The 23,861-nt window shown below is 45.6% G+C and overlaps 2 protein-coding genes across 18 annotated transcripts in view; both read right to left on the bottom strand.

Annotated features, from left to right (window-relative positions):
* Positions 1–8,963, bottom strand: part of LOC118219299 (troponin T, cardiac muscle-like) — an 84,730-nt gene extending 75,767 nt beyond the window's left edge. For 4 of the 15 annotated variants that reach the window (XM_035402387.1, XM_035402404.1, XM_035402407.1 and 1 more), the window contains exons 1-10: positions 8,897–8,963; positions 6,244–6,310; positions 5,959–5,966; positions 5,759–5,785; positions 5,351–5,374; positions 5,171–5,203; positions 4,983–5,006; positions 4,814–4,837; positions 4,575–4,598; positions 4,444–4,467 (exon numbers count right to left, since the gene is read on the bottom strand). In XM_035402387.1, the coding sequence (XP_035258278.1) occupies positions 4,444–4,467; positions 4,575–4,598; positions 4,814–4,837; positions 4,983–5,006; positions 5,171–5,203; positions 5,351–5,374; positions 5,759–5,785; positions 5,959–5,966; positions 6,244–6,290 (235 nt within the window). In that variant the 5' untranslated portion in view covers positions 6,291–6,310; positions 8,897–8,963. Of the gene's footprint in view, positions 1–299; positions 378–471; positions 589–1,191; positions 1,253–1,512; positions 1,535–1,635; positions 1,648–2,775; positions 2,791–3,955; positions 3,977–4,070; positions 4,092–4,312; positions 4,337–4,443; positions 4,468–4,574; positions 4,599–4,813; positions 4,838–4,982; positions 5,007–5,170; positions 5,204–5,350; positions 5,375–5,758; positions 5,786–5,958; positions 5,967–6,243; positions 6,311–8,896 lie in introns of all 15 variants that reach the window. The other 11 variants (XM_035402392.1, XM_035402395.1, XM_035402388.1 and 8 more) reach the window with 8 other exon arrangements.
* Positions 8,964–9,796: 833 nt separating this feature from the next.
* Positions 9,797–23,558, bottom strand: LOC118219293 (caldesmon, smooth muscle-like). 3 transcript variants are annotated; one of them, XM_035402364.1, is made up of 13 exons: positions 23,228–23,558; positions 20,240–20,377; positions 19,527–19,785; positions 18,437–18,540; positions 17,685–17,910; positions 17,226–17,354; positions 16,848–16,891; positions 16,174–16,252; positions 15,732–15,848; positions 15,082–15,177; positions 13,835–13,900; positions 12,720–12,756; positions 9,797–10,594 (listed from the first exon to the last, which is right to left on the bottom strand). In XM_035402364.1, exons 3-13 carry the CDS (start codon positions 19,782–19,784, stop codon positions 10,578–10,580), a joined length of 1,173 nt encoding a protein of 390 aa, XP_035258255.1. In that variant the 5' UTR covers position 19,785; positions 20,240–20,377; positions 23,228–23,558; the 3' UTR covers positions 9,797–10,577. The 3 variants fall into 3 exon arrangements, with proteins under 3 accessions (XP_035258255.1, XP_035258254.1, XP_035258253.1); XM_035402363.1 differs by lacking the exon at positions 23,228–23,558 and adding an exon at positions 21,967–22,122; XM_035402362.1 differs by lacking the exon at positions 23,228–23,558 and adding an exon at positions 20,907–21,864.
* Between the last annotated feature and the right edge of the window lie 303 nt (positions 23,559–23,861).

Genomic DNA, 23,861 nt, shown 5'->3' with positions numbered 1-23,861 from the left:
AATGTTGAGGTAATGAAATACTTCAGCAAGAAAAAAGCTCATTGCACAGAATAAGTAGCAAAAGAAAACACAAAGAGGCCATCTCCCTGTGATCCCAAAGGTTTCTTAAACAGTGGTGCATAAGCTTAATTTTGGTTGAATGAACAAATTAACGTTTCCATTTAATCACGAGTCAAAGTCAAGGACAGACAGCTATTGAATCCAGGCTTTGGTCTAAGAAATGAACCACAAAACACTTCCTGTGTGCTGTAGATGCACTTCCTGTGTCACGGCGGGGCGAGAGCAGGGGTCTGACGTACCGCCAGCCGGGCCTGTCGTTCCTTCTCCCTCTCCGCGCGGATTCTCTGCTGCTCCGACCGCTCTGCCCGCCGTTTCTCCTGCACGAGCGCAACACGACACCGTCCGTCACGCTCCCACCCACAATGCACCGCTCTCCCACTGGCCCTCGCGTGGGGAGGCGCGGGGACTTACGATCCTGCTGACGAGAGCCAGCAGCTCTTCCTCGTCCTTCTTCCTCTGGATGAAGTGGGCATCGATCAGGGACTGAAGCTCCTGGAGATCCTTATCCAGCCTCTTCCTGTGGATGTCCTGGCAGACGGTGAATAGAGAGCATCATACACACAACCTCCTAAAACCCCTATACCAGATACAAAGACCCCATACAACCCCTACACCAGATACAAAGACCCCATAAAACCCCTATACCAGATACAAAGACCCCATACAACCCCTATACCAGATACAAAGACCCCATAAAACCCCTATACCAGATACAAAGACCCCATAAAACCCCTATACCAGATACAAAGACCCCATAAAACCCCTACACCAGATACAAAGACCCCATAAAACTCCTATACCAGATACAAAGACCCCATAAAACTCCTATACCAGACACAAAGACCCCATAAAACTCATATACCAGACACAACGTCCCCATAACACACATATACCATACACAATGTCCCGATAAATCTCATTCTAAACATGAAGTCCCCATAAAACCCCTACACCAGCCACAAAGTACTCATAAAACTCAGATACCAGACACAAAGTCCCCAAAAAGCTCAAAGGCCCTTCATCAAAGTTCCTCACACAAGTCCATGTCAGACACAAATATCACATGCATGTACCCAAAAGCCAGTAGCACGAAAAAAGAAGATTTGACAGAATAAAAGTGTTCCCACTCACATCAAAGTCCACTTTGTCTCCTTCTGGGATTTTAGGTGGGGCGATATTTGGCACGAACATCCTGCAAAAATTAAAATGCATAAATTTTACTTTCAGAACGCCTGTACTGGTTAAATGACTTTTCAATGCATTTCACAAACTGAAACGCATATAATAATTTATTCATCGCATGTCACAATTTCTACAGACACGGCTGAAATGATGAAATTGTAATTTCAACCAATTGTAATTATGAAATTAAATTCTAACTGCCATTTCACACACAAATTGGTTTGAAAGGGACCTTTATGTTAAATTGAGAAATAATAAATACAAACTTACTTTGGTTTTGGCCTGGATTCATCTGCCAAGACATGGAAATGTAAGTTTAATGAGTTTTGTGCCAACTTCAAATTATGAAAGAATTTGCGTCAACGTCATACTCAGTTTTAAATGTAAACTTACCTTCGGTCGGTTCTGCAAGTCAACAGGGTGGAAATTGAATTTTTTGTGGAATTAAATAAAAGCAGAAAAAAGCATCAATTAAAACCCATTTTAATTACAGGTTAACATAGCATTACTATTCACCTGTAGTTTCTCCATCAGCTGGAGCTATCATTGCAGGGAAGAGAAATAAACGATCGTCGAAAGAAAAGCAAGATTGCAAGAGAAGTTACACACCATCTTCCGCTGAGCAATAACACATAAAAAGGTAAACAGTGATATCGTGCTCAAACCTGCACAGGTAAATATGATGTGAAGTACAAAACTTGGCAGTCAAATTATCCTTTCTGAGAGGGCTTTTGTGATGGGCGTAAAAGGATTTCATTTTTGAGTGGTCAAGTCCAGGCAATTATCGAAAGCTGGTAGTAGCAGAGTGGAAGGCACCTATGCAGTCAGCCAAATGCAGTCAGACGGCTAGCTGCTACTTTAGCGCAGTGAGATAGCATATAACAGCCTGTGCTCTGTTGGAGTAGTGAGATAGCATATAACAGCCTGTGCTCTGTTGGAGTAGTGAGATAGCACATAACAGCCTGTGCTCTGTTGGAGTAGTGAGATAGCATATAACAGCCTGTGCTCTGTGGGTTTGTAATTGGCCACAGCATCTGAGAACATTCGCTTAGACAGGCCTGTGTTTCTGAGGTCGACTGATTTAAAATGGACGTGACCGCCTGGATCTGTTACACTGACTCCATTGCTGTTATGGATTAAGAAACATGGGGGTAGGGCCAGGGGTGAGTGGGAGTGGCCAGAGAAGAGGAAGGGTAGACCGTACCAATCAAACACCTATTCATCGGTAAGAATTCACCACCACAGATGGCATTTCCACTTTTAAACAAGCAATTATTCTATCATTTCTGAATGTAACAACTGAAATGACAGACAGGGATCATACAGGATTGTGCCTTCTGTTTACATCGAAGACATTGACCATACAATCTCATATTTACATCTAAAACAATACAGACGACCCTGTTATCTCTTTCAATGAGAATCAGAATTGAAAGCAGGGACTCTACTGAAATATATATTCCTGAACAGCCCAAAGCCCAAACCTTAGTTTTGACAGTAAAATGACAAGAGAAGCAAAGCAGTGAAGATTACCTTTGGCTTCAGGCACTGCACGTGACAGAGTCAGCGTAACGAGGCAAGAGACAGCAAGAGAGTTATTGCATTCAGCGACTGTCCCAAGCTAAAACTCTTCACAACACCGGGGATAATAAACTAGAGATAACACAGCTGGGATGTCACCAACTTGCAGATAAGAGAAAAGAGTTCCACCAATCAGGGAGCAAGTTGGTGGTTGGTAACAAGGAATAGAACAACGGTTGAAGGTGATTGGTGGACACTGCCTCCTGGATACCCACCGACACCAATCGTCATCTGCATTGTTGAATGGGTTTGTTGCCAACATATGCTCTGATTGGTGGAGATGCTGCTGTTTAAGGTGATGCCAAACAGTTTATAGTGTTCTGTCTATGTCTTTGTTGATGCTACAAAAACTGTTCTAGCCCTATTTTATTACCCCTGTGTAACACTAGGAATTCTCTAAGATGGCGCACAATGGCATATCAGTATCATAAATATGCTAATCAAGAAAGCATACATGCAAAATGAAATTCTATTAGTGTTGCCCAACCATAAAAAAGCAACATACATGCACATATATACACATCACGCGAACAGACATCAAAGTGTGGAAATACGTCATTGATTGCATTCAGTAACAAAGCAAAATGCATGGAATTAATAATTAATGACGCAACAGCAATCATTAAAAAACTGTTGACAGCAGTACATTAACTGGTAAAGTGCAACCACTAAGCATGAAACTAATAGAATTATTAGCATGTGGCTAGTGGTATTTATTTATTAATTTTACCATTCATTAAATAGACATATTTTTGTTTATCATATATTGTCATATACTATCCCTTCGTAGTTGTCAGTAACTTTTTTATACAATAAATCGAGGTATATTTTATAATTGGCTGAATGGCGCCATTTACTGCTCATGGTGAAACAGTGCATGAACAGCACAGTAGCAAAGACAAAATGCGGTCAACGTGTTGTACTTAACTAATATTTTTTGCTTTTTTATTTCTATCTTTGAAAAAGTCCACCCACCCCCATTTAACTTTATAAAGTCCAAGATTATCCTTCCAAAAATTAATTAATTCATAAATACTTTTAACGATATAGGCCTATTCAACATTTGACGTAAAGTGCAACGCCATGCACAGTCTGACCGTTAACACGAATTCACTTTCAGCCAAAGAATTACCTTCCTCCTGAGCGGGAGTTTCTAGCATGAACATGAGATGAATTAGTGCATAAATACAGCCACCGCTAGGAATCTCTCATTCATGATCTGAAAATAAACTACAATAAAGTTTTACCTTCATCTGCCGGGGGCATCTCTACATGAACAAATCATGAGAGGAATTAATTAAAATATACCCTACCCTTCAGATTTTTAAATCTAGAAATGAGAAATGTAGCCTACTTATAGTGTGTGCATTATAACAACTCAATAAACATTTTAAATTACATTAGCCTGCGTCACAATAGCTTAGCAGAAGTTCTTTTCCAGAGTGACTTTACAGAGCTGGACGTACACACATCTACTAGAAAAGTTTACCTTGGTCATCCACAGGAGCCTCCTCTAAGCAAACATGAGATACGCGAGTTAAAACGTGGCTCATTTTTTAAACCCATTTTTAAAAAGTGCGTCGAGACGTCGACAGACATTCAGAGCTACGAGAGCCTCACCTGATTCCTCAGCAGGGGCGGCCGCTGTATGAAGACAAGAGAAGGTTCATTAAAGAGTAGCCTGTAGCCATAAGTCAGATTAGGACAGGTGAGACACCTCATATGATACTGAAATATAAACAGACCCTTACCTTCTTCCTCGACAGGGGCTTTCTCTGACACGTGGGCATGAGATAAATTGATTAGCAAATACAGCCATTAGCAATAGCTCTTTTCATTGGAAAATGAACAATAAATGAAATCTGAACATCTTTTGCAGTGAAGAGAGCGTGGCTCAGATATTATAAATTAGAAAGTAGCCTTTATCCATAAATCAGATTAAGGCAGGTCAGATTCTTTATATGAAAATGAAATATAAACCGAAGCTTACCTTCTTCCTCAGCAGGGGCCTCCTCTGATATGGGATCATAAGATTAACTGGTTAGCAAGCACAGCCCTTAGCAGTAGCTCTTTTCATTGGAAAATGAACATGAATTTGAGTAAAGAGAGTGTGGTACAAATACTCCAAATTTCAAAGTCAGTCGTAGCAGAGCCTTTACCTGGTTCCTCTTCTGGGGCCACCTCTAATGCGTGAACATAAGATTAATGAGCAAAAATAGCAATTAAAAAGCCATACAAAATGTCTTTCCTTCTTCTTATTTAGTATGCTCAATGCATAACGTCAAATAAAATAATGGCATGAGGCATGCAAATTGCAACATTCACGCACATGCACTCAAAGCTTTACCTTCTACGGCAGGGGCAGGGGCAGGCTCTAGCTCTAGCATATGAACAGGAGATTTAATTGGTTAGCAGATACAGCCAATGGCAAGACCTGGCCTGTGAATACTGAATGAAGATTGTATACTTTGGTCTGTACGGTATGTAATATTAATGCATACAGATTCACATCTGCCAAACACCTTACCTTCCTCCTCCACAGGGGCTTCATCTATGTGAACACGAGAACAATCAGTCAGTGTGTATGCAGCTATCAGGAAAACAATCACCTTTAGGTCAGTGAAAGGATCAAACATTTAACTGTTTAAAATGGCCTTACAGTCCTCATTTTATTTATATATATATAGATACATAATCACTCACTCACTCACTCACTCACTCACTCACTCACTCACTCACTCACTCACTCACTCACTCACTCACTCACTCACTCACTCACTCACTCACTCACTCACTCACTCACTCACTCACTCACTCACTCACTCACTCACTCACTCACTCACTCACTCACTCCCATCCATACACACACACACACAGTGATCGAAGCAAAACGCTAATACAAACTTCATTCATCCACCCGCAGCAGTATGTTTACCTTCCAGTGCCGGGGCCACCTCCACCTCTGACATGTAAACGAGACATGAATCAGCAAATTAGTTTCAGTCTCAATCTATGCAGGGGCAATGCAGGGGCAACCTCTAGCATGTGAACACGAGATTCGTTAGTGACTGAGCTTAGCGAAAGGCTTAATGACTTAATTAACGATCTGAGCAGAAAGCATGCAGTCCTTCTTACCGTCCTCCCTTCATCACGAATGTGCAAGTCAGGTGGAAAAAAAGAGAGGGGACAGATGAGGAATTAAAGCATGAACTAATGCCATTGTGTGCTGTCCAGCAAACAGATATTATATTTACACATGTACATAAATGAATTGAACACTTTGTTAATGGTCCCTCATAAGTAATTTCACGAAACATAAATAAATGTTTACGTCCACAGCCATAAACAGGCATAAGACCTGTTCTGTCACCACCGATGACATCAGTGACACACAAAGTATCAGAAGAGAGAAGTACTCACTGCACTTCAGCCACCACCTCCTCCACGACTTCCTCTGAGTCAGCCATGTCTGCAAGCAAACTGAGCACTGCGGAGAATTACAGCAGTGTGAGTTACATCACCCACACACACACACACACACACACTCACTCACTCACTCACTCACTCACTCACTCACTCACTCACTCACTCACTCACTCACTCACTCACTCACTCACTCACTCACTCACTCACTCACTCACTCACTCACTCACTCACTCACTCACTCACTCACTCACTCACTCACTCACTCACTCACTCACTCACTCACTCACTCACTCACTCACTCACTCACTCACTCACTCACTCACTCACTCACTCACTCACTCACTCACTCACTCACTCACTCACTCACTCACTCACTCACTCACTCACTCACTCACTCACTCACTCACTCACTCACTCACTCACTCACTCACTCACTCACTCACTCACATGCATGCATGCACACACACCTACCCCCAATTGTTGTAATTTCAGGTTGAACTTAGTACAAGTCAAAGCACTAATTGATGAAAATTAGTTAAAGTCAAAGCAAATATTAAATGCTGAAATGTTCATTGAACACCTTATTATCAATGGGCTGGGGGACCAGTAATCCACCCATTGAAATCAATGGGCTGGGGGACTAGTGGCCCACCCACTGAAATCTATGGGCTGGGGGACCAGTAGCCCACCCACTGAAATCTATGGCCTGGGGGACCAGTAGTGGAGTCCACAGTTTGGCAAGCTTGATCAGTGAGCATGAAAATTAAACAGAAAGAAACAAGCATTGTTTTTGTAAGTCAAAGGACAGATATTGTTTGAACTGAGTCCCCAATCTCTGAAGAACAAATCTGAACACTCTTGTAAAGCATATTTACATCAGAGAAAAGTGTTCAATTAAATAGTTTTATATTCTACAATGCTTATATATAGAGGCTGTACATTCAAATAAATTCCAGTGGGAATTAAAATAAATCTTTCAGCTATGCTGCAATATTATTTTCAGTTTGTAAAAGAGCTGCAGTGTAGTGTGTGACAGGGCTATTTTTAAGAACGATAAACCGCAGTTTGGAACAGGTGTGAAACTCTCCTACGAACAATGGCCGTCCCCTCGGACCATAAATCATGCCACGTCATATCTCCCCGCCAGGGCTAATTTTGACCGCGCCGTTTGACTGTAATACAGACGCTGTCCGACAGGAAACGTTGGCAGAACACAGTTCGCGCAAAAGGAACGTTCTGCACGCAGGTTGTTTTTTTTTTTACATAAGAACACGCACAAGAATACGTAAAGATGAGAGAAGCGGGATCAGCTCACCAAGGCCTTAATTCTGGTTTGTGTGCAACAGACACCGAGATTTGCCAATCAGTAGCCTAACCCTTTGAAGTGTAGGTTTTTTTTGGAATGCTTTTCTTTTCAACATTCACAGTGTTCTAGAACTTTGTTGCTTTCAATTACCAGTAGTGATTGTGACATCAACATTAGAACATTCAGTTAAGAACATTCTAATCACATATTTGTGATTTCACACTATAAAGGGTTCGTTGACACTACATCTTATTGCCAGAGCAGAAAATGTATTGAAATATAAGACAAATAGAAAAACAGACAGTGGCACAACTCTAAACAATCAAATAATATTGATGATCTCTCCTCATAATGAACAAATTAATGTATTTTGTCACTCATTGTCATCATTGTCAATAGAATTTGTCCACTCAGTATCCACAGTAAGAATCGACATACTAGCTAGCTAACATTGCCATTTATCCCTTCCTGCTCAACTTGTCAGTTGTTATTTGTTAATTTTATGAAACTGGAAGAGATTTTGACCTGCTTAAATATATTTTAACTATTTTTACAGTCTTTCTCTCTTTCTTTTTCTCTCTCTCTCTCGATGACCTTAGATATCAATCTGTCACAGACTGACAGTGTACAGCGAAACGTTCCGTCCCTGCGAGGTGATCTGAAGTTCTTCGATCTTTGACATCACTTTGATAAAGAAGCATTCATTTGGGAATAGGATTGTGACAGGTAACATAAAAATTAGACAAGTGAATCACAAGAAACGACACAGAACAATCTAAAAGAAAGATGGAATGAATAACAACCACCACCTGTCTCCTGGACCCTTATTGTGGAGTGCCCTTGGTCGGTCCGCAAATAATTCACAGCTGATCAAAAGTATTTGACATTGGTGTTAAATGCGTTACTTATAATACATAAGCTTACTCTTACACCATATAAAAGGCTACGACTAAAGTAAGAAAGACAATGGGGAAATACTGTCTGTTAACAGCAGTTAATTTAAATTAATATTTGATATTAATATTGATTTAAAACCATGAGTGAAAAGCTCAATCCATGCAAACCTCATAATTAGGGACATCATTTCTGTCAAACAGCTAGGATTAGACAAAAACTTTTTAAAAATGAAAAATCTTCATCTTCTTCTCCTAAAGAAACTTTTCGTTTGGGATTATGTAGCAAATGCGGTCATCGCTTTCACCATATTGCAGATTATTTAGTGTGCCACTCAAGCATCAAATTCCCTGGCAGAGATTCCGCAGGTTAAGGCGAAACCTTGGAACATGGAAGGCATGCACTCCCCCAATTAAACGGAACGGGGATCGTTATCACCAGTCCTACCTGAAAGCTTGGGGAAGAGGCAGTCACTCTTTGAGCTGTAGAATTCACACTTGCCCTACTCCTCCACCAAACCTCACATAATACATCCCTTCCTACTCACGTGACCCTTCTGCTCTGCGATTGGTCAGTGTGGAAAATTGCTTTTGTCTATTGTTAGACTGGAATACACATTCAGGTCTTCAGTGAGTCTCCTTCCAGTCACTATAAGCGGTAGTAACTTAAAATAAAAATCGTGACATGGGAGTTTCGAATTTCATATTTTCTGTTTTGAAAGATGTCAAATCCAGGACAAGACTTTTATTTTGGTGAAAATACTTCCGTTTTTAAGGGATTTGGGTTCACCTGAATGCCAAAGAGTTGGTTTATCTGAACCCGAGAATCATGTCCCTGGAACAAATAGTAATAAATAGCAAGCGGTAATATTTTGGTAATTGCCTGCCATAGTGAATTGCACCATATGAGAAAATGGGGAAACTACTCATTTAAAAGAATATGGAATCCCCAGGGTAAACATTTCACACTGCAGGTGACTGAACAGAAATGACATGCTAATCTTGTGGTGGAAAGAAATGGCACATGACTTTAATGTCACAAACATATCTGACCCTGAAACAGACACTTCAGAGTCACAGTGGATGCAATAGCAAAATAAGTGATATTCAGACAACAATAGCACTGACCTTTTCACCTATTTTACGTTTTTATTCTTTCATTTGATATTATTGATGTCTATATACACGTTTCATGTTTGTATTTATAAAATGCGTCAAATTATCTATTTGGTTTTTTTGTTTGCTGTTGTTTTTTTGTGCTGGATTCAGCATTTGACTGAATCAAAATTTATTTGGAGTATCCATTCCAAATCCCACAGAGAAAACAGAAAAAACCATGAGACAAATCTTTAGGTATATACCCATTTATTCCTCTAAAAGAGTCAATGATATAATTCTGAAGTAACATTGGTCTTGTATGAAGCTATCCCCACCAGTGCACATACCCAGAATGCGTAGACAACAACCACTGGAAATTCACTTCACATAACTTGATGCCTGTACAATACACTAAAATGTCTTAATAAAAGGAATGCACTACAGTTCAAATGGTCCCATCACACCTGAACTAAATGAGCAACTAATTATTTAGTCTTTTAGATTTATTGTCAGGACTGGGAAATGTTTAGCTGAGCAAGTGTTGAGTGTTGACCAAGTTGCGTTGAGTAGTCTGTGTTCCATTTAATTTCTTAGTAGAATTAATCCAATTTCGACAAGTTATTAAAATAAATTTGGAGATACATGTTTCGACAAAGCTTGTATAGTATTCTGGATTGGATTACAGTTACACTGGAGTTTTAAGGGCTGCACGAGCTGGCGATTAGTTTCATATTCTTTGACTAATTAAAACGTCATCACTCGTTTCAGTGACAGCGGCAGCTCGTATTTTCATTGCTGTTGTGCTTCCCGGCAGGGTAAAGAGATGCGCGCATTCCAGGAGGGCAGCGTTGAAATACTTTAGTTTTTGTTTCCATAAAATCATCCTTTGCGGTCGCTAGCGTCGCCGAACACGTTGGGATGTGCGCTGAAGTGAAGCCAACGTCGCGGAGTGTTTAGCAACAGTAGTCCTGTATTCGCTGAGCAGCAAAGCACAGTTCCCGTTTGGAAATGGAATTCGGAATGTGTAGCGGTCAAACCGGAGCCTTTCCTGAAAAGAAACGCAGTAACAACATCCATTACACCGGAATAAATGTTAGCAAAAACAAATAGAATACATTTCTATTTGTAACAAATTAATATTTTCCGTGAATAAATAAAACAGCATCCAAGTCATGTATTAACACGTGCACATCAGACCGGAAACTTAATGCAAATATAAATAATAACATTTACCGGAGCATCGTTTAACCATTAAAAGCATAATGAAGCTGAGTCTTTACTGGAGAGAGCACAAATATGTTAGTATCGCAGGGCCAAGGTTGGGGCCAATTCCATTTATATGTAAACCGTTCATGAAATAAATTAAGCCCATCAATTGAAAAAAAACATTGAACAATATTGTGACTTGGATTTGTTCCCTTATTTCCCACTGTCCCAGATTGACAGAATTAAAATGGATTTGACTGCAGTCCAGCTTATGCATGGGGGGAGAGAGATGTCTACTTCCCACAGCGGTCCAGATGACATTGCAGATTCACGAAACACAAAACAACGCGAGCGCTTGTCTGGAAAAAATAAAAAGCCTATTTATCCTGACCTCTCGCTTTGTGTGTTTGCTAAGTCTGTTGGGTGCTAAATTCTTTCACTGTGAGCCAGAGCTCAAAGCAAGAGCTGTGAATTGACCTTTTGTGCCCATTCCCCGGCGTGTGTGTGCATGCGTGTGTGGTGTGTGTGTGCATGCATGTGTGGTGTGTGTGTGCATGCATGTGTGCGTGTGTGTGCATGCGTGTGTGGTGTGTGCATGTGCGTGCGTGCGTGTGCATGTATGTGTGCGTGAATGCGTGTGTGTGTGTGTGTGTGCATGCATTTGTGCGTGTGTGTATGTGTGCATGCATGTGTGCGTGCATGCGTGTGTGTGTGTGCATGCATGTGTGTGTATGTGTGCATGCATGTGTGCGTGCATGCGTGTGTGTGTGTGTGTGCATGCATGTGTATGTATGTGTGTGTGTGCGCGTGCATGCGTGTGTGTGTGTGTGTGTGTGTATGTGTGTGTGTGTATGTGTGTGGTGTGTGTGTGTGTGTGTGCATGCATGTGTGCGTGTGTGTGTGTGTATGTGTGTGGTGTGTGTGTGTGCTGGGAATCCGCAGGTGCTGCCTCATGGAGCAGTGGCATGCACCTTGAGGTCTGGACGATCATTGGCTGCTCGGCTGTTATTTGCCCTTCACTTAAGTTATTTCAACTGGCCGGGGACCAGGTTACCGGGGGCGTGTCTGTGGGGTTACCGGGGGCATGTCTGTGGGGTTACCGGGGGCGTGTCTGTGGGGTTACCGAGGGCGTGTCTGTGGGGTTACCGAGGGCGTGTCTGTGGGGTTATCGGGGGCGTGTCTGTGGGGTTACCGAGGGCGTGTCTGTGGGGTTACCGGGGGCGTGTCTGCGAGGTTACCAGGGGCGTGTCTGTCAGACTGATTTAGAGCTCTGCTCAGTGCTTAACACTTTTTGCTTGAGCTTTGCTGGGGCCGGGCTAAAGCTGACTCCTATCCAGAGGACGGGATGGTAGGGATCAGGCCGAGTCTGTGCTGAGACTTGAATTCCCCCGGGCGGGAGAGAGAGGGTTCGTACCGTTTTACCCGCGGTGCCTTGCCCTCCCCGCTCCCCGCTCCCCCCCGCATTCTCCACTTGGGGCTGTAATGTCCTGCTAATCTCGCCCCGCGCTCGCCCGTAATGTGACAATCGGACAGCTGCGCTGGGGGGGGCAAGCCGGAATCCAGGTGGGAGGGCACGGCATGTGCGGCCCGGGCCCTGCTGGGCTTCTCTGCGCCGCGGCTCAAGGTCGCGGCTGCGCCGCTTAAATATAGAGCGGCCCGCATTCCCCAGACCCGCCGCGGACGGGGAGCCGGGCGCGAGACTCTGATTTATGGCGGTCTGGCCTCGTCGTTGGGGGGGGGGGGGGGGGGGGGCTAGTTGGTGGGCGAGGGCCTGGGGGAGGGGCCACGCTGGGCCCACGCTGTCAATCACACCCGCCCGCTCCTCGACCTTGCCCTTTAACGGGCCCGCGGTTTCTCATGACCTCCGCGCTCGTGAATGGGCAGCGGCCGATATGAGCGCTCGTCGGGTCACACCCCCGCTACCCCCCACCCCCCTTTTCCCCCCGTCTGGCATCCGACGCCCTTACCGTTGGCGACCGGCTTGCTCACGTCTCCATCTGGCGTCTGCAAAAAAGGTTAAAGACAGACAGATAGTCAGGCTTTCCATCAAACAGCTTCATTATAAGGTGAGATGTCACAGCGGCTTGTTGGTCTTTATTTGACATTCACAGTGAAGGCCACCGGTGTCTGGAATCATTCCCTTCAGCTGAAACCGGAACCTTTGCATTGCACATACCAGCACAGCACACAGGTGATTACTTACCGTACTCAAAGCTCACGTGCAACTCAAACATGACGACACCTCCTCAGCTAACAAATCCAGAGTGATATCCGAGCGTAACAGGCGCACTGTCGAGCCTGGTCTGTTAAGGTTGCTGCTCGTAGGAACGCGTGCAGGCTGGTGTTGCAGCAAGCGCGCGAAGTACAGTCGCCGCCGCGCCGGCTGACGACAAACGTTTAAATAACGTCAGGGAAACGCCCCACTTAAATTTCCGTCCGGTTGTGAGGCGACTACCGCCAGGCGGTTTAAGAATTCATCTATTAGACAGAGAGTCTACACAGACAAACGCCCGAGGAAAGTCGCATAAGAAGCGGTAACTGGTAGGACTGGTGACTCCTGCCATTTAACATTTCAATAATTCAGGCTCTTTGAACGCCGTCCATTTTCCCCAACGAAACTGACTTTTGAACTGGAGCGAATAACTTGACTAACAAAACTGGGATCGCTGGCTCGGAGGCGGCTCCCCCTGGGAACGCGGTGTGAATCCCACTGGCCAGGGGGGTGGAGTTTTGGGCGGGGTTGGGCGGAGCAACGAGTGCGGAGGTGAATACATGGCTCTGGCGATCCCTTAGCTGACTGACTGCCCTTTGTAACTGCTGTGCGCACAAACGGTTTATGTGACGTTCTGGGACTGAAGAGGTCAAATTATTATTATTATTATTATTATTGTTATTATTATATTCTTATTAGTAGGAAATGCCTCCACCATAATTAACCAGGCTCCGCCCTGCAGGGGCTGCCTGTCACAGAGCTGAGAGAAGACCGCTCTTTAACGGGACCTGCGTCCTGGTCGCATGATGTGTTAAATGACTCCCCCCCCACCCCACCCCCACCCCCACCCCACCATGTGCACACACTCACCTTTGGGGCGGAGCTCATGTTCTCCCATAGGCTGCGCTTGTTGGTGACATCACCAGGTTTCAGGTCCTGCCAATGAGAGCACAGAACACGGCACGGCAACAGTGTCACACTAAAGACAACAAAACAATAATGATGGAAAATTCTTTTAAATAAAAATAAAACAATGGAGTGATTGCAATAATCAAGAGAAATAGCAAGCAAATGAAGACGAAACTAATAAAAACAGTAAGAATCGGCATTCTGGTACAACCTGAAAAAAAAGTAACTAAAAAAATTAATTTGGCTGAATAGCTACTTTTGCTCTTGCGTTCAAAAAGCCCTTTGAGCTTTTGCGCGAAAGCTAACCACAGGAGAAACTGTCACTTGGGAGTCAAGAAGTTTGGACTACATTCACTGTTAGTGAACACCGACATCACCTTTGCATCCAGGCGAACTGACGGCCGTTCTCTTGCAGAGCCACTTATAAAAATGCACACACAAAGGTTTAAGGATGTAGAGCTGTAACTGGTGGAAGGGTTTGTGGGTACGGCACTAGATGTAGCACAGACAGGGCTAGTAAAAATTAGCAACCAGCTTCGGGACTTAAACGCCTACCACCTGGCTGGAGACACTTTTGAGTGGCAAAGCATATTGAAATGGGTTGATTTTATGATGTGCCTGAGAAGGTACTGAATTTGAAATGGAAATTTTATTTTAGCAGCTCCTGTATGATCCAGCCACTGCAGCCTGGAGCAGCCTGAGCCCAAAAAGGTAATAACATCGTCTGATTTTTCACGCTTGAGAGTGTGAAACCTCCGGTGCGTGTTTACTGTATAATGTGTGTGTTGCATGCCCTCCAGCACATGCAACTATAGCTGTGAGATACCTGGGTTGTCCAGCAGGGGACAGCAAGGTTCATGATAATGTTAGCAGGGGCTAAACTTTCTCAAGAATTCACTGCAACAGTAGCAGTGAGCTAAATCAGTAATCATAACCTTATTGCTAATTATATGTGCAAACATTTTACCAAAGCCATCATAGGGCCTGACCTTTAGCACGTGCAAATCCTTTTAGCATGCGCCTAACCAATAACATGAACACTGATTGGTCGTGGCATTTGTTTTGCACCAATCGTTCGTGTAATTAATTGTGTGTGTGCGTTAAAAGGTTCTGCACATGTTAAGTGTCTTAATAATGAAACGGTGCGGAACACAGACGGAGACGAGCACGGGCCGTGGCGGTCTGAGTGGTAAGGGGGCGGGACTTACGGCAGGCATCCCTCCCGGGGATTTGGGGGCTTCGGGGGCCCGGTGGAGCCAGTCGCTGATGAGCTCGGCCACGGCGATCTTCACATGGGCTGATTCCTTAGCGGGGGCGGGCAGACAGACACGGGGGCGGAGCTCAGTTTACAGGGTCTAAGTCCCCATTGGCCACTGAGGATGAGGGTCCCTAAGCCCCTCCCCCCCCCCCCAAGTGATTGTGCTGGCATCGAATAAAGGATTTCCCAGAAGAGTGGTTCTCATCCCTGGCCCTGGATAGCCGACGACTCAGCTTTTTTCTGTTTCCACCAAATAAATCAGCAACCGCTTCTCAGTTGAGTAATCTGTGTAATCATACGCTCAATCAAAGGGGAAAGTCACCCCAAAATTTTATCTGATCAGTAGACCAGATCAGATTCACCTGAAAATTTGGCCCATTTTCCCATAATGACAGAGGAAATTTCCGGCAGGTGCACGGGAGAGTCCACACGTTCACCCCACAGGAAGTGCCTGCATGTGGGTGGGGCTGAGGGCTAGCCATCCACAGGAAGTGCCTGCATGTGGGCGGGGCTGAGGACGACACACCTCACAGGAAGTGCATGGATGTGGGCGGGGCTGAGGGCTAGCCACCCACAGGCGGGCGGGGTCACGGCCGCTACCTTGTTGATGTTGACGTTCCCGATCACGTCCCCCTCCTCCCAGCGGGTCTTGAGGCTGCGGATCCCGTCAGTCACCACGGGCAGGTCCAGCGCCAGGCGGGAGGGCCGGGCCTCCCTCTGGGACCGCACAGAGAGGGGGTACAAGAGCCCTTATTTAAAACGAATACGCTGCAATACACCGTCAGTGTGTGTGAACATATAATGATAAATATACCACAAATACACTGCAATACACCGTCCAGGTGGGCACTTTGTAAACATACAGCGATACATATATCACAGCAGTGTATTTATTTATTTTAAAAAAATGATTGACAGTTTTCAACTTTGACAAGCAAGAAAACTGGGGTGGGTCAGGAGAAATTCTGAATTCTATGGCATGTTGAGATTAGATGAACTGGAATTCTATTGCATCTGCGTTTCCTGGCATTGTGGGCCTTACCTGGAGTGCGGTGTTGTACTGCTCGAGTCTGTTGTCGATCTTGGAGATGGTCGGCGTGTGTGACGTCTTCAATGTGCTGCTGTAATAATGGGCAAACACATACGATTAATTTTACACAGCAGATGCACAATGCTCTGACATATTAATGGTAATTAATTTGCTTGTGGATTTAAGCTTGTTCATTTGAACATTAGAAAGCACCGGCACAGATATGCTGAAAGAATAAGGGTGATGACTAAATGAAAGACTATCGAAAGGCCAAAGACAGACGGTCGACTCCTATTACATTCCATCCTCCTGTTTCCATAACAACAGGAGGCTTTAGTTGGTAACAGAAGTTTCCGGTGCACTTGGTGACCAAGATGCATACAAGAAGATGCATGAAATCAGAATGTTCCTGCATCAGTGGTAGGGAGACTTTCATGCTGAGAATGACTGAGTCAACCATCTGGTTTGTCTATAATATCCCTGGTACCAATACAATACTGTTTTTCATCTGCTAAATACCATTTTATGTCAGCAGATTAGTCTGCATGGCCATGGTTACTGTGAAGACTCAAAGCACAGGTGCATGGCCCTCTTAAATATCTTTCCACAGCAGCTGGTAAAAGCCACATATTGCGTAGAATGTGAAGACTGAGGGAACAGACGAAGGAAAGGCTCGAATGCCTCACCTTTTCTGGGCAGACTTGTTCAAAAATTCCGCCCTGTCCCCAATCTGAAAAAAAAAACACAGGGCAGGAAATTACACGGCGACGACAAACGACGCCCACGTCAGCGAAAGGGATTGCCGTTTTTTCAAATTTTAACGTCAGCGAGAAACCCCGTCTTTACCGAAACGAGTTTGCACGACGGAGCGATTCCAAGCATGTCACCGTGAAGGGTATTGTGATCAGAGGCGTGCACGTGCACCAGCGCCAGGGGGTAAACGTGCAGGTGCTCCTTTGACTGCGCGTCCTACCCATGCAAATAGTTAACAGCACGTGCCACGGGCGCTCTCGCACCCCCCCCCCCACCCCCCCACCCCCCCCGCCCCCCACGAGAGACCGAACCTTCAGGGAGGACCCCCGCGGGCCGACGCACACGAAGGGCTTGGCGGCCTCCCCGTCCGTCTTCTGCCTCTTCTCCGCGGCCTCCGCCCTCCTCCGCTCGATCCCCTCCTTCATCTGCCTCTTCTCCTCCTGCGGAAGACAGACTGGCCGTATTGAGCTCTGCTCCGTCCATCACAACAGGCAACCCCAAAAAACTAAACTGTGGACTGAATTCAATCGAATTTCGTCCATAACTGATTCTAAATTAAATACAGTTAACACAAATATTACTTTTCTCCAATGCAAAACGTAATATTTTTTATTCATTTTGGTGATTGCTGAACTCACCAAACTCTATTTGTGAAGGAAAACAGGATTTAAAATGTTTAATTTTGATGTTTTAAATTTGTTAAAGTTAAGGACGAATGTTGATTGAATCCGGGCATAAGGCCGGGAGTTGAGACGACTCCTCACGCTCACCTCCTCCCTGGCCTTCCTCTCCTCCATTTCCCGCTTCTTCTGCTTCTCCGCCTCCTCCAGCACCTTCCTCCTCTCCTCCCTCCTCTTCCTCAGCTCCTGCAGCTCCGCCTCGGTCTCCTGCCTCATCCTCTTCAGCTCCTCGCTCTCAGGGTCGCCGCGGCGACGCTTCACCTCCTCCGCCCTCCGTTCTGCCTCCCGCGCCTCTGACGAGAGCGGGTTCCCACGACTGAGAGAGAGAGCGAGACACACGCACGCACGCACACACACACACACACACACTCACACACACACACACACACACACACAGACACACACACACACACACGCACACACGCACACACGCACACACGCACACACGCACACACGCACACAGACACACAGACACACAGACACTGAAGGTGGCTGGCACAATTCTTTGGTTTTTACGAGCGTTTGTCCGCAATGCCAAGTACTGTTTCGTATTAGTTCGTTTATTTTTTAATATGGCACAGAACATTGCCGGCAGCTGATTGGCTAGATCGGTTTCGGCCCAACGCTTTTCAGACCGGAGAGAACATGGCGGCCTGTTCATGAACCTTCTCATATTCCACCTAATCAGTCCACTGTCCACATCACTGTAAGATACAGGACTGAGTACTTTAAAGTGCATCAGTGCTGTCTTATTTCAGCTTCAGGTTCAAGGTTTAAAAAAACGCAGCCTTGTGTGGGATCAGGAGATGCGCTGGCCAGCTAAAGCCTTCAGGACCCCCCACCTCTCCGGTTTCCCGTGCTTGCCGGCAGCGTCGTCGTCATGGAAACCTCCCTCCTGTTCTTTTGGCCGGGGAGCGACCGCGTTCTCCTTATCGGCCTCTCCCGCCTGTATCCAGAAAAAGAGAAATAAATCCACAAATCAAAAGGACGCACAAACGAGCGAGTGGTTCACGAGATTCGCGCTTTCCTTCCGTCACAGGAAGCAGCTCCGGTTTTAAACGGTTCTTTCCTTTCAGTAAGCGAGAGAGAAAATACTGAGAAGAGGAGGGTTCATCAGGGTTCGTCCTTCACATATCGTCTGAACCAGGGCTGCTCAACCCTGGTCCTGGAGAGCTGCATGGTCTGCAGGTTTTTTATTGTTAATCTCCACTTACGTGATCAGCTTAAGTGGTCTCCCGTACAGTTACATTAGCTCACCTCATCTGGTTTCTGAGGACTGAATTGTTTGGTAATCACAGAAAGAAAATGAAACCCAGTAGACTGTTTTGGCCTTCCAGGACCAGGGTAAAAACATCTTCTCTTTCAAATCGACCGGTCTTGGAGAGGGAAAGAGTTCGCGTCCCTCTGAGTCGCTCAAATCACGTCACAGAAAGCGCAAACTGACTGAACAGGCCTAAGGTACGTGCATTCACAGAGTTACCCGGTAATTTTGGTGAGGCTCAACTCAAACAGACCTTGCTGAAACAAATGTTATGTATCTTTCTCTCCAACAATGTCTTCCTTGCTATCGCAGCTGATTTCTCACAGCCCTCTTTGATTTTAAACATTCTTTTCCAACCCTTCTCTGGCTCTTTAAACTTTTTATTAAACTGAACTGATTATTCAACAAAGGCCTTTGAGAGCACTGGTTTCTCGGTCTGAAATCAATAATAATAACCTATTTTTCTGACGTGAGAAGCTGTTCTTCTCCCTCTTCCTAGTTAATTATCTTGCTCAAAAACCCAGTTATCTTCTTTCTCAGTTGCTAATCTCTTAAGCTTGGCCATTTTATGGAGCAAGAGCAAAATGCATTTTCCAGCTCAAATTAAAGCTGCACAAACACATAACCATACTTTTTACACATCTGTAAAGGCTGAGGTTAAATGAGCAGACCTTGTCCTTCTGCAGTGCTACAGCCTCTGGCTCTTCATGCTCCTCGTCCTCCTCGTCCTCCTCTTCCTCTCCTATCTTCTTCTCATCCTCCCCCTCGCTCTCCGCCCGGGTGCCGGTTTCAGGGTCACGGCCCGCTGGCCCCGCCTCCCGGCCGCTCTCATCGCCCCCGGAGACCGCGGGGTCCGCCCCCTCCTCCTGGCCCTCCTCACTGGCGGTCGGGCTCAGGGATTGGGCGATGCTCCTGTCCGTCTCAGCCATGCTGTTAGGCATTGGCATGAATCACAGTTAATTCATTATTATTAGCAATTAATTAATAAAACAGGGCTAGGGCACTGAGTCTTTCTCCAAAATACGCTACCGCTGGATTACCTAAGACAAATAAGATCTCTATGCGCTGTGCGCTCCTAGTAATAGTTTCGTTTTGAATGGAACTCTTTGACCACCAGTCACCACAGATGTTGCCAAATCCACCAAAACTGGAAAATTAAGGCCAGCCTTAAATGTGAGATGCTCTCTGTCAGGATACTGTTAGGATTTTGAGGGTCAAGCCGTGTGCACAAGGCATTACTGGTGGAAAAAGAGGAGGAGCTCCACCAATCAATGAGAACATCGCTAACAATCAGGAGAATGACAGCCGCGTGTTCGGGGGGCTGAAATACGACCCAGCAACCCTAAGCCAGGCCCTGTGACGAGTCGAGGGGGGCGGGGCCGACCTGTTGTTCGCCGTCGCCGTGGCGACCGCCTCCGTGCTGTCCGTGTCGTGCAGCCGCCTCCGATGAGACCTTCGTCGGCGTTTCGGTGACGCCTCCTCCTCCTCGTCCTCTTTGTTCCTCTGACAGCTGATTCTAGATCTACCACACACACACAAACAAACAAACACAATTATAAATCTCATTTCTGCTCAAAGCCAGCATAATAGGAAAGCACACAGAGCAAGGCTAGATAAATATCACTGACCACACCACCATTTTAGAACTACAGGTTTATACAGAAATAGCATTCACTATACCACCATTTTAGAACTATAAGTCTAAACAGAAATATCACTCACTATACCACCATTATAAAACTATAATTCCATAGAAAAATACCATTCACAATACCACTATTATAGAACTATAAGTCTATACAGATATATCACTCACTATACCACTATTATAGAACTGTAAGTCCATAGAAAAATACCACTCACAATACCACAATTATAGAGCTATAAATCTACAGTGAAATATCACTCACTATACCACCATTATAGAGATATAAGTCTATAGGGAAATATCACTCCTTATGCTAGCATTATAGACCTACAAGTCCATAGGAACATATCACTCATTATGCTAGCATTATGGAGCTATAAATCTATACAGAAATATCACTCACTGTGACTGATGGCTAGCGCACCCCCACCGGTGCGGGTCGGACCTTTAAGCAAATGCTGCAGCGTTCAGGGTTCTATTGCGCCCGCCGCGCGATAAGATACCGCCGTTGCCAGGGAAGCCCACGCGCCAAGCGCTTCAGTTTCTCCTCTGACACCGCCGACCGGGAACGACGCGAGCCAATGATATCCCTCCGCCGCTCGACGGCGATGAGAGTTCAAGGCGTGAGGCAAGGGGGGCCCCCCCCCTAATTTGAGGCCAGCCAGGAGAGGTTTAGAGAGGGGTAAGTTCAATCTAAGCCCCGAACCAATTCCAGGGCAGAACTGGCTCTTGCAGCCCTGGTGATGAGCTCTCATTCGCCGCGACGCGTCACGCCGAAACCACGCCCCCGGGACGCGTCTCGACCGCTCGGGGGCACAGGCGGAAAAGAAAACGGCTTGCGACCGAAGCGCGCGTGTATTCTTCCGCCGCAGAACGAAAGCGAACCTCTTTACACTCCATCTTGGCTCAAGCAATGCAGAGCATTTATCAAGGGTTTACTAGCCCAACCTGTGCTCACTGCCCTAAACCAGTATGCACGCAGGTCTCTGTGATAAAGAGCATCTGCTAAACACTGAAATCTAAAAATGTTATCCAACACCACAGGAATAAGGAAGGAAGCACCAGAGCAGAGAAAAACCCCCACACATTATCTATTACCATGGAAACAACACACAGTCTTCACCAGAGCACATGACGCTCACACAAGAGGGTCAGGCCGTAGGGCACTCATGAAGTTACTATGATGTCATTAATGACCTGCTCCAAGACCCCTCCCTCACTGCAGTGAAGACTTAGATGTCCTCTTCCACTTCTACAGCCAGAAGGTCAACCTCAGCTGAAGAAGCCATTTCCTTGTACTTTGTAACTCTGCTCATGCAGTCACATGTACTGTACATGTTGATGTCCTTCACAGGAAGCAGTCCTTTAAAAGTCGCTGTCCTTCACAGGAAGCAGTCGTTCACAGTAAGCTGTTCTTCATAGGAAGTAACGCTTTACAGAAAACTCATTCACAAGTAGCCTACCTTCAGAGAGAGAGAATGGCCCTTTAGTTCTGTTCCAGGTTTACAAAGCAGCGTGTCTGAAATGGCCCGTTTATCCAAAGTGAGCACTGTACAATTACCCTGCTCCTGCTGACTCACAGATCTGTAGGAGGGAGAGAGAGAGAGAGAGAGAGAGAGAGAGAGAGAGAGAGAGAGAGAGAGATTGCACACGCCCACGCAGAACTCCCAACGGAGACAGCCGTGTGAGAAAGACCGGCCGAGTTATTAGAATTTTGGCCGGAGAAGTCTGGTTTGCATCTCAGAGGTCTTGCACCAGTGAATCTGCCACAGGCCACCGCAACGCAATGGGGAGCCACAGACTGAAGCCAGCCAGAGGTTCAAGGTAGGCCGTTCGGTACGACGCGACAAAAAAAAAGAAAAAAAAAAGTCAGATGTTATTCCCCGGAACGTCCCGACAGAGAATTAGAAACCACCCGCACTAGAAACCAGACCTGGGTCAAATACGTATGTTTTTTGGATTCAAACACTTTTCTGTGCTCTGTTGATCTTGCCTAGTGTAACTGAACCTGCCAAATATGACCAGAAGGCATGGTTTGCACTTTTTGAGAGTATTCAATTGGTTCCAATGCACCAGATGAGATCAGTAAAGCGCAGAAAAGTAATTGAATCCAAAACCCGGGTCTGGTGGAAAACGCTCTCCAGCTCGAGGAGGAGGGCAGGCGAGAAACCATGGAAACAGCATGCCGTTCATCCTCTTCAAATAACCAGCGCACACCTACACAACGTTTCAAAACGATGTTCAGTGCTGTCAACAAACCTGTATACTCCAACAATTACAGTGTCGTTAATGCAGCCCACGCTACATGGAGGTGGTGTGGATAGTAAAATCTACTGTACTGTTTGCAGGTGATACACCTTATCCTCCAGCTGGGCATGTATGAAAATTGACAGTAAATAGCCCCTCTCTACATGCCAGGTGGAGACGTTTCACGGACTGATTTAATCGCCACTCTCTTTTTTTTTTTTTGAAGCAAAATAGGCGCCCGGCGAAGTAGTTTCAGAAGAACAGACAAAAGTGTTGTTGCCTATTAATTCCTGTCCACGAGAACCTCCCGGATCCCCGTGACATTCACGAGAATTGCGGGGAACGATGAGCACCCTCATCACAAAAGGCAGCATTGTTATCGAGGCCCCGGCCAAGATGGCAGTGGGACCTTGCAGCCGAATTTTCCCCGTGCGTTTAGTAAGATAGAAGTCGCAGGTCGCGCAAACGCTTCCTTACCTCAGCCGGTGCTGCGGTCTCAAAGGTCTGTCCGCGCCTCCGCTGCGAGGAGCTCGCGAAAGAGCGGAATTTGCATGTTAACTGTAGAATCCGAATGCAAATCGAGCAGCCGTCTCTCCGGTTAAGCACCGACAGGCGTCGCGCGGACCTCTTGCTTTGGCCTCGGCTGAAAGTCCTCTTTGACGTTGCGGAGCGGAGCGGAGTTATCGCCGCGGACACAAGCGGCTTTGTGCTCCTAACACTGCGATGTCGGAGGTATTTTGCATCTCTACCGCCTGCGCCGCCCGTGCAGACGCTGCACACACCTTGTGACAGGGAGACCAGTGAGAGATACCGATGCAAACGACTTATCGGGGCGTGGTGTGAAAATTACCTTAAGCCAAAAACGGTCATCGTGCCATAACGAGCAGTTTTCATATTAAAATAAGGGATTAACTAATCACAGGATCAGGACTGTGCATAAAATTTACAAACAGTCAACATTCATGTCATACACCTGGGATAAGCTTAGAGACAAAGGTCTGCAAATGTTTAATGAATCCCATATTGGTTTTTCTCAGTAAATTTTTTTTTTTTTTTTTTTACGAATTTAAGAAATAATAAGAATAATTCAAGAAAAGTTTTGAGAATGAGG

This window comes from Anguilla anguilla, chromosome 19 (assembly GCF_013347855.1).
Source record: "Anguilla anguilla isolate fAngAng1 chromosome 19, fAngAng1.pri, whole genome shotgun sequence".
NCBI classification, from domain to species: domain Eukaryota; kingdom Metazoa; phylum Chordata; class Actinopteri; order Anguilliformes; family Anguillidae; genus Anguilla; species Anguilla anguilla.
Note: the sequence above shows the minus strand (reverse complement) of the source record. Positions and strands in the feature narration are given on the sequence as shown.

What these genes read in the sequence shown, in the direction of transcription:
- LOC118219293 (XM_035402364.1), bottom strand. Translation starts at nt 19,784, where the DNA reads ATGGCTGAGACGGACAGGAGCATCGCCCAATCCCTGAGCCCGACCGCC. An exon ending in GGAACGTCAACATCAACAAG is followed by an intron (nt 15,178 to 15,731) that starts GTAGCGGCCGTG and finishes GCCCCCGCTAAG; the next exon opens with GAATCAGCCCATGTGAAGAT. An exon ending in ACATGAGCTCCGCCCCAAAG is followed by an intron (nt 12,757 to 13,834) that starts GTGAGTGTGTGC and finishes CCTTTTTTGCAG; the next exon opens with ACGCCAGATGGAGACGTGAG.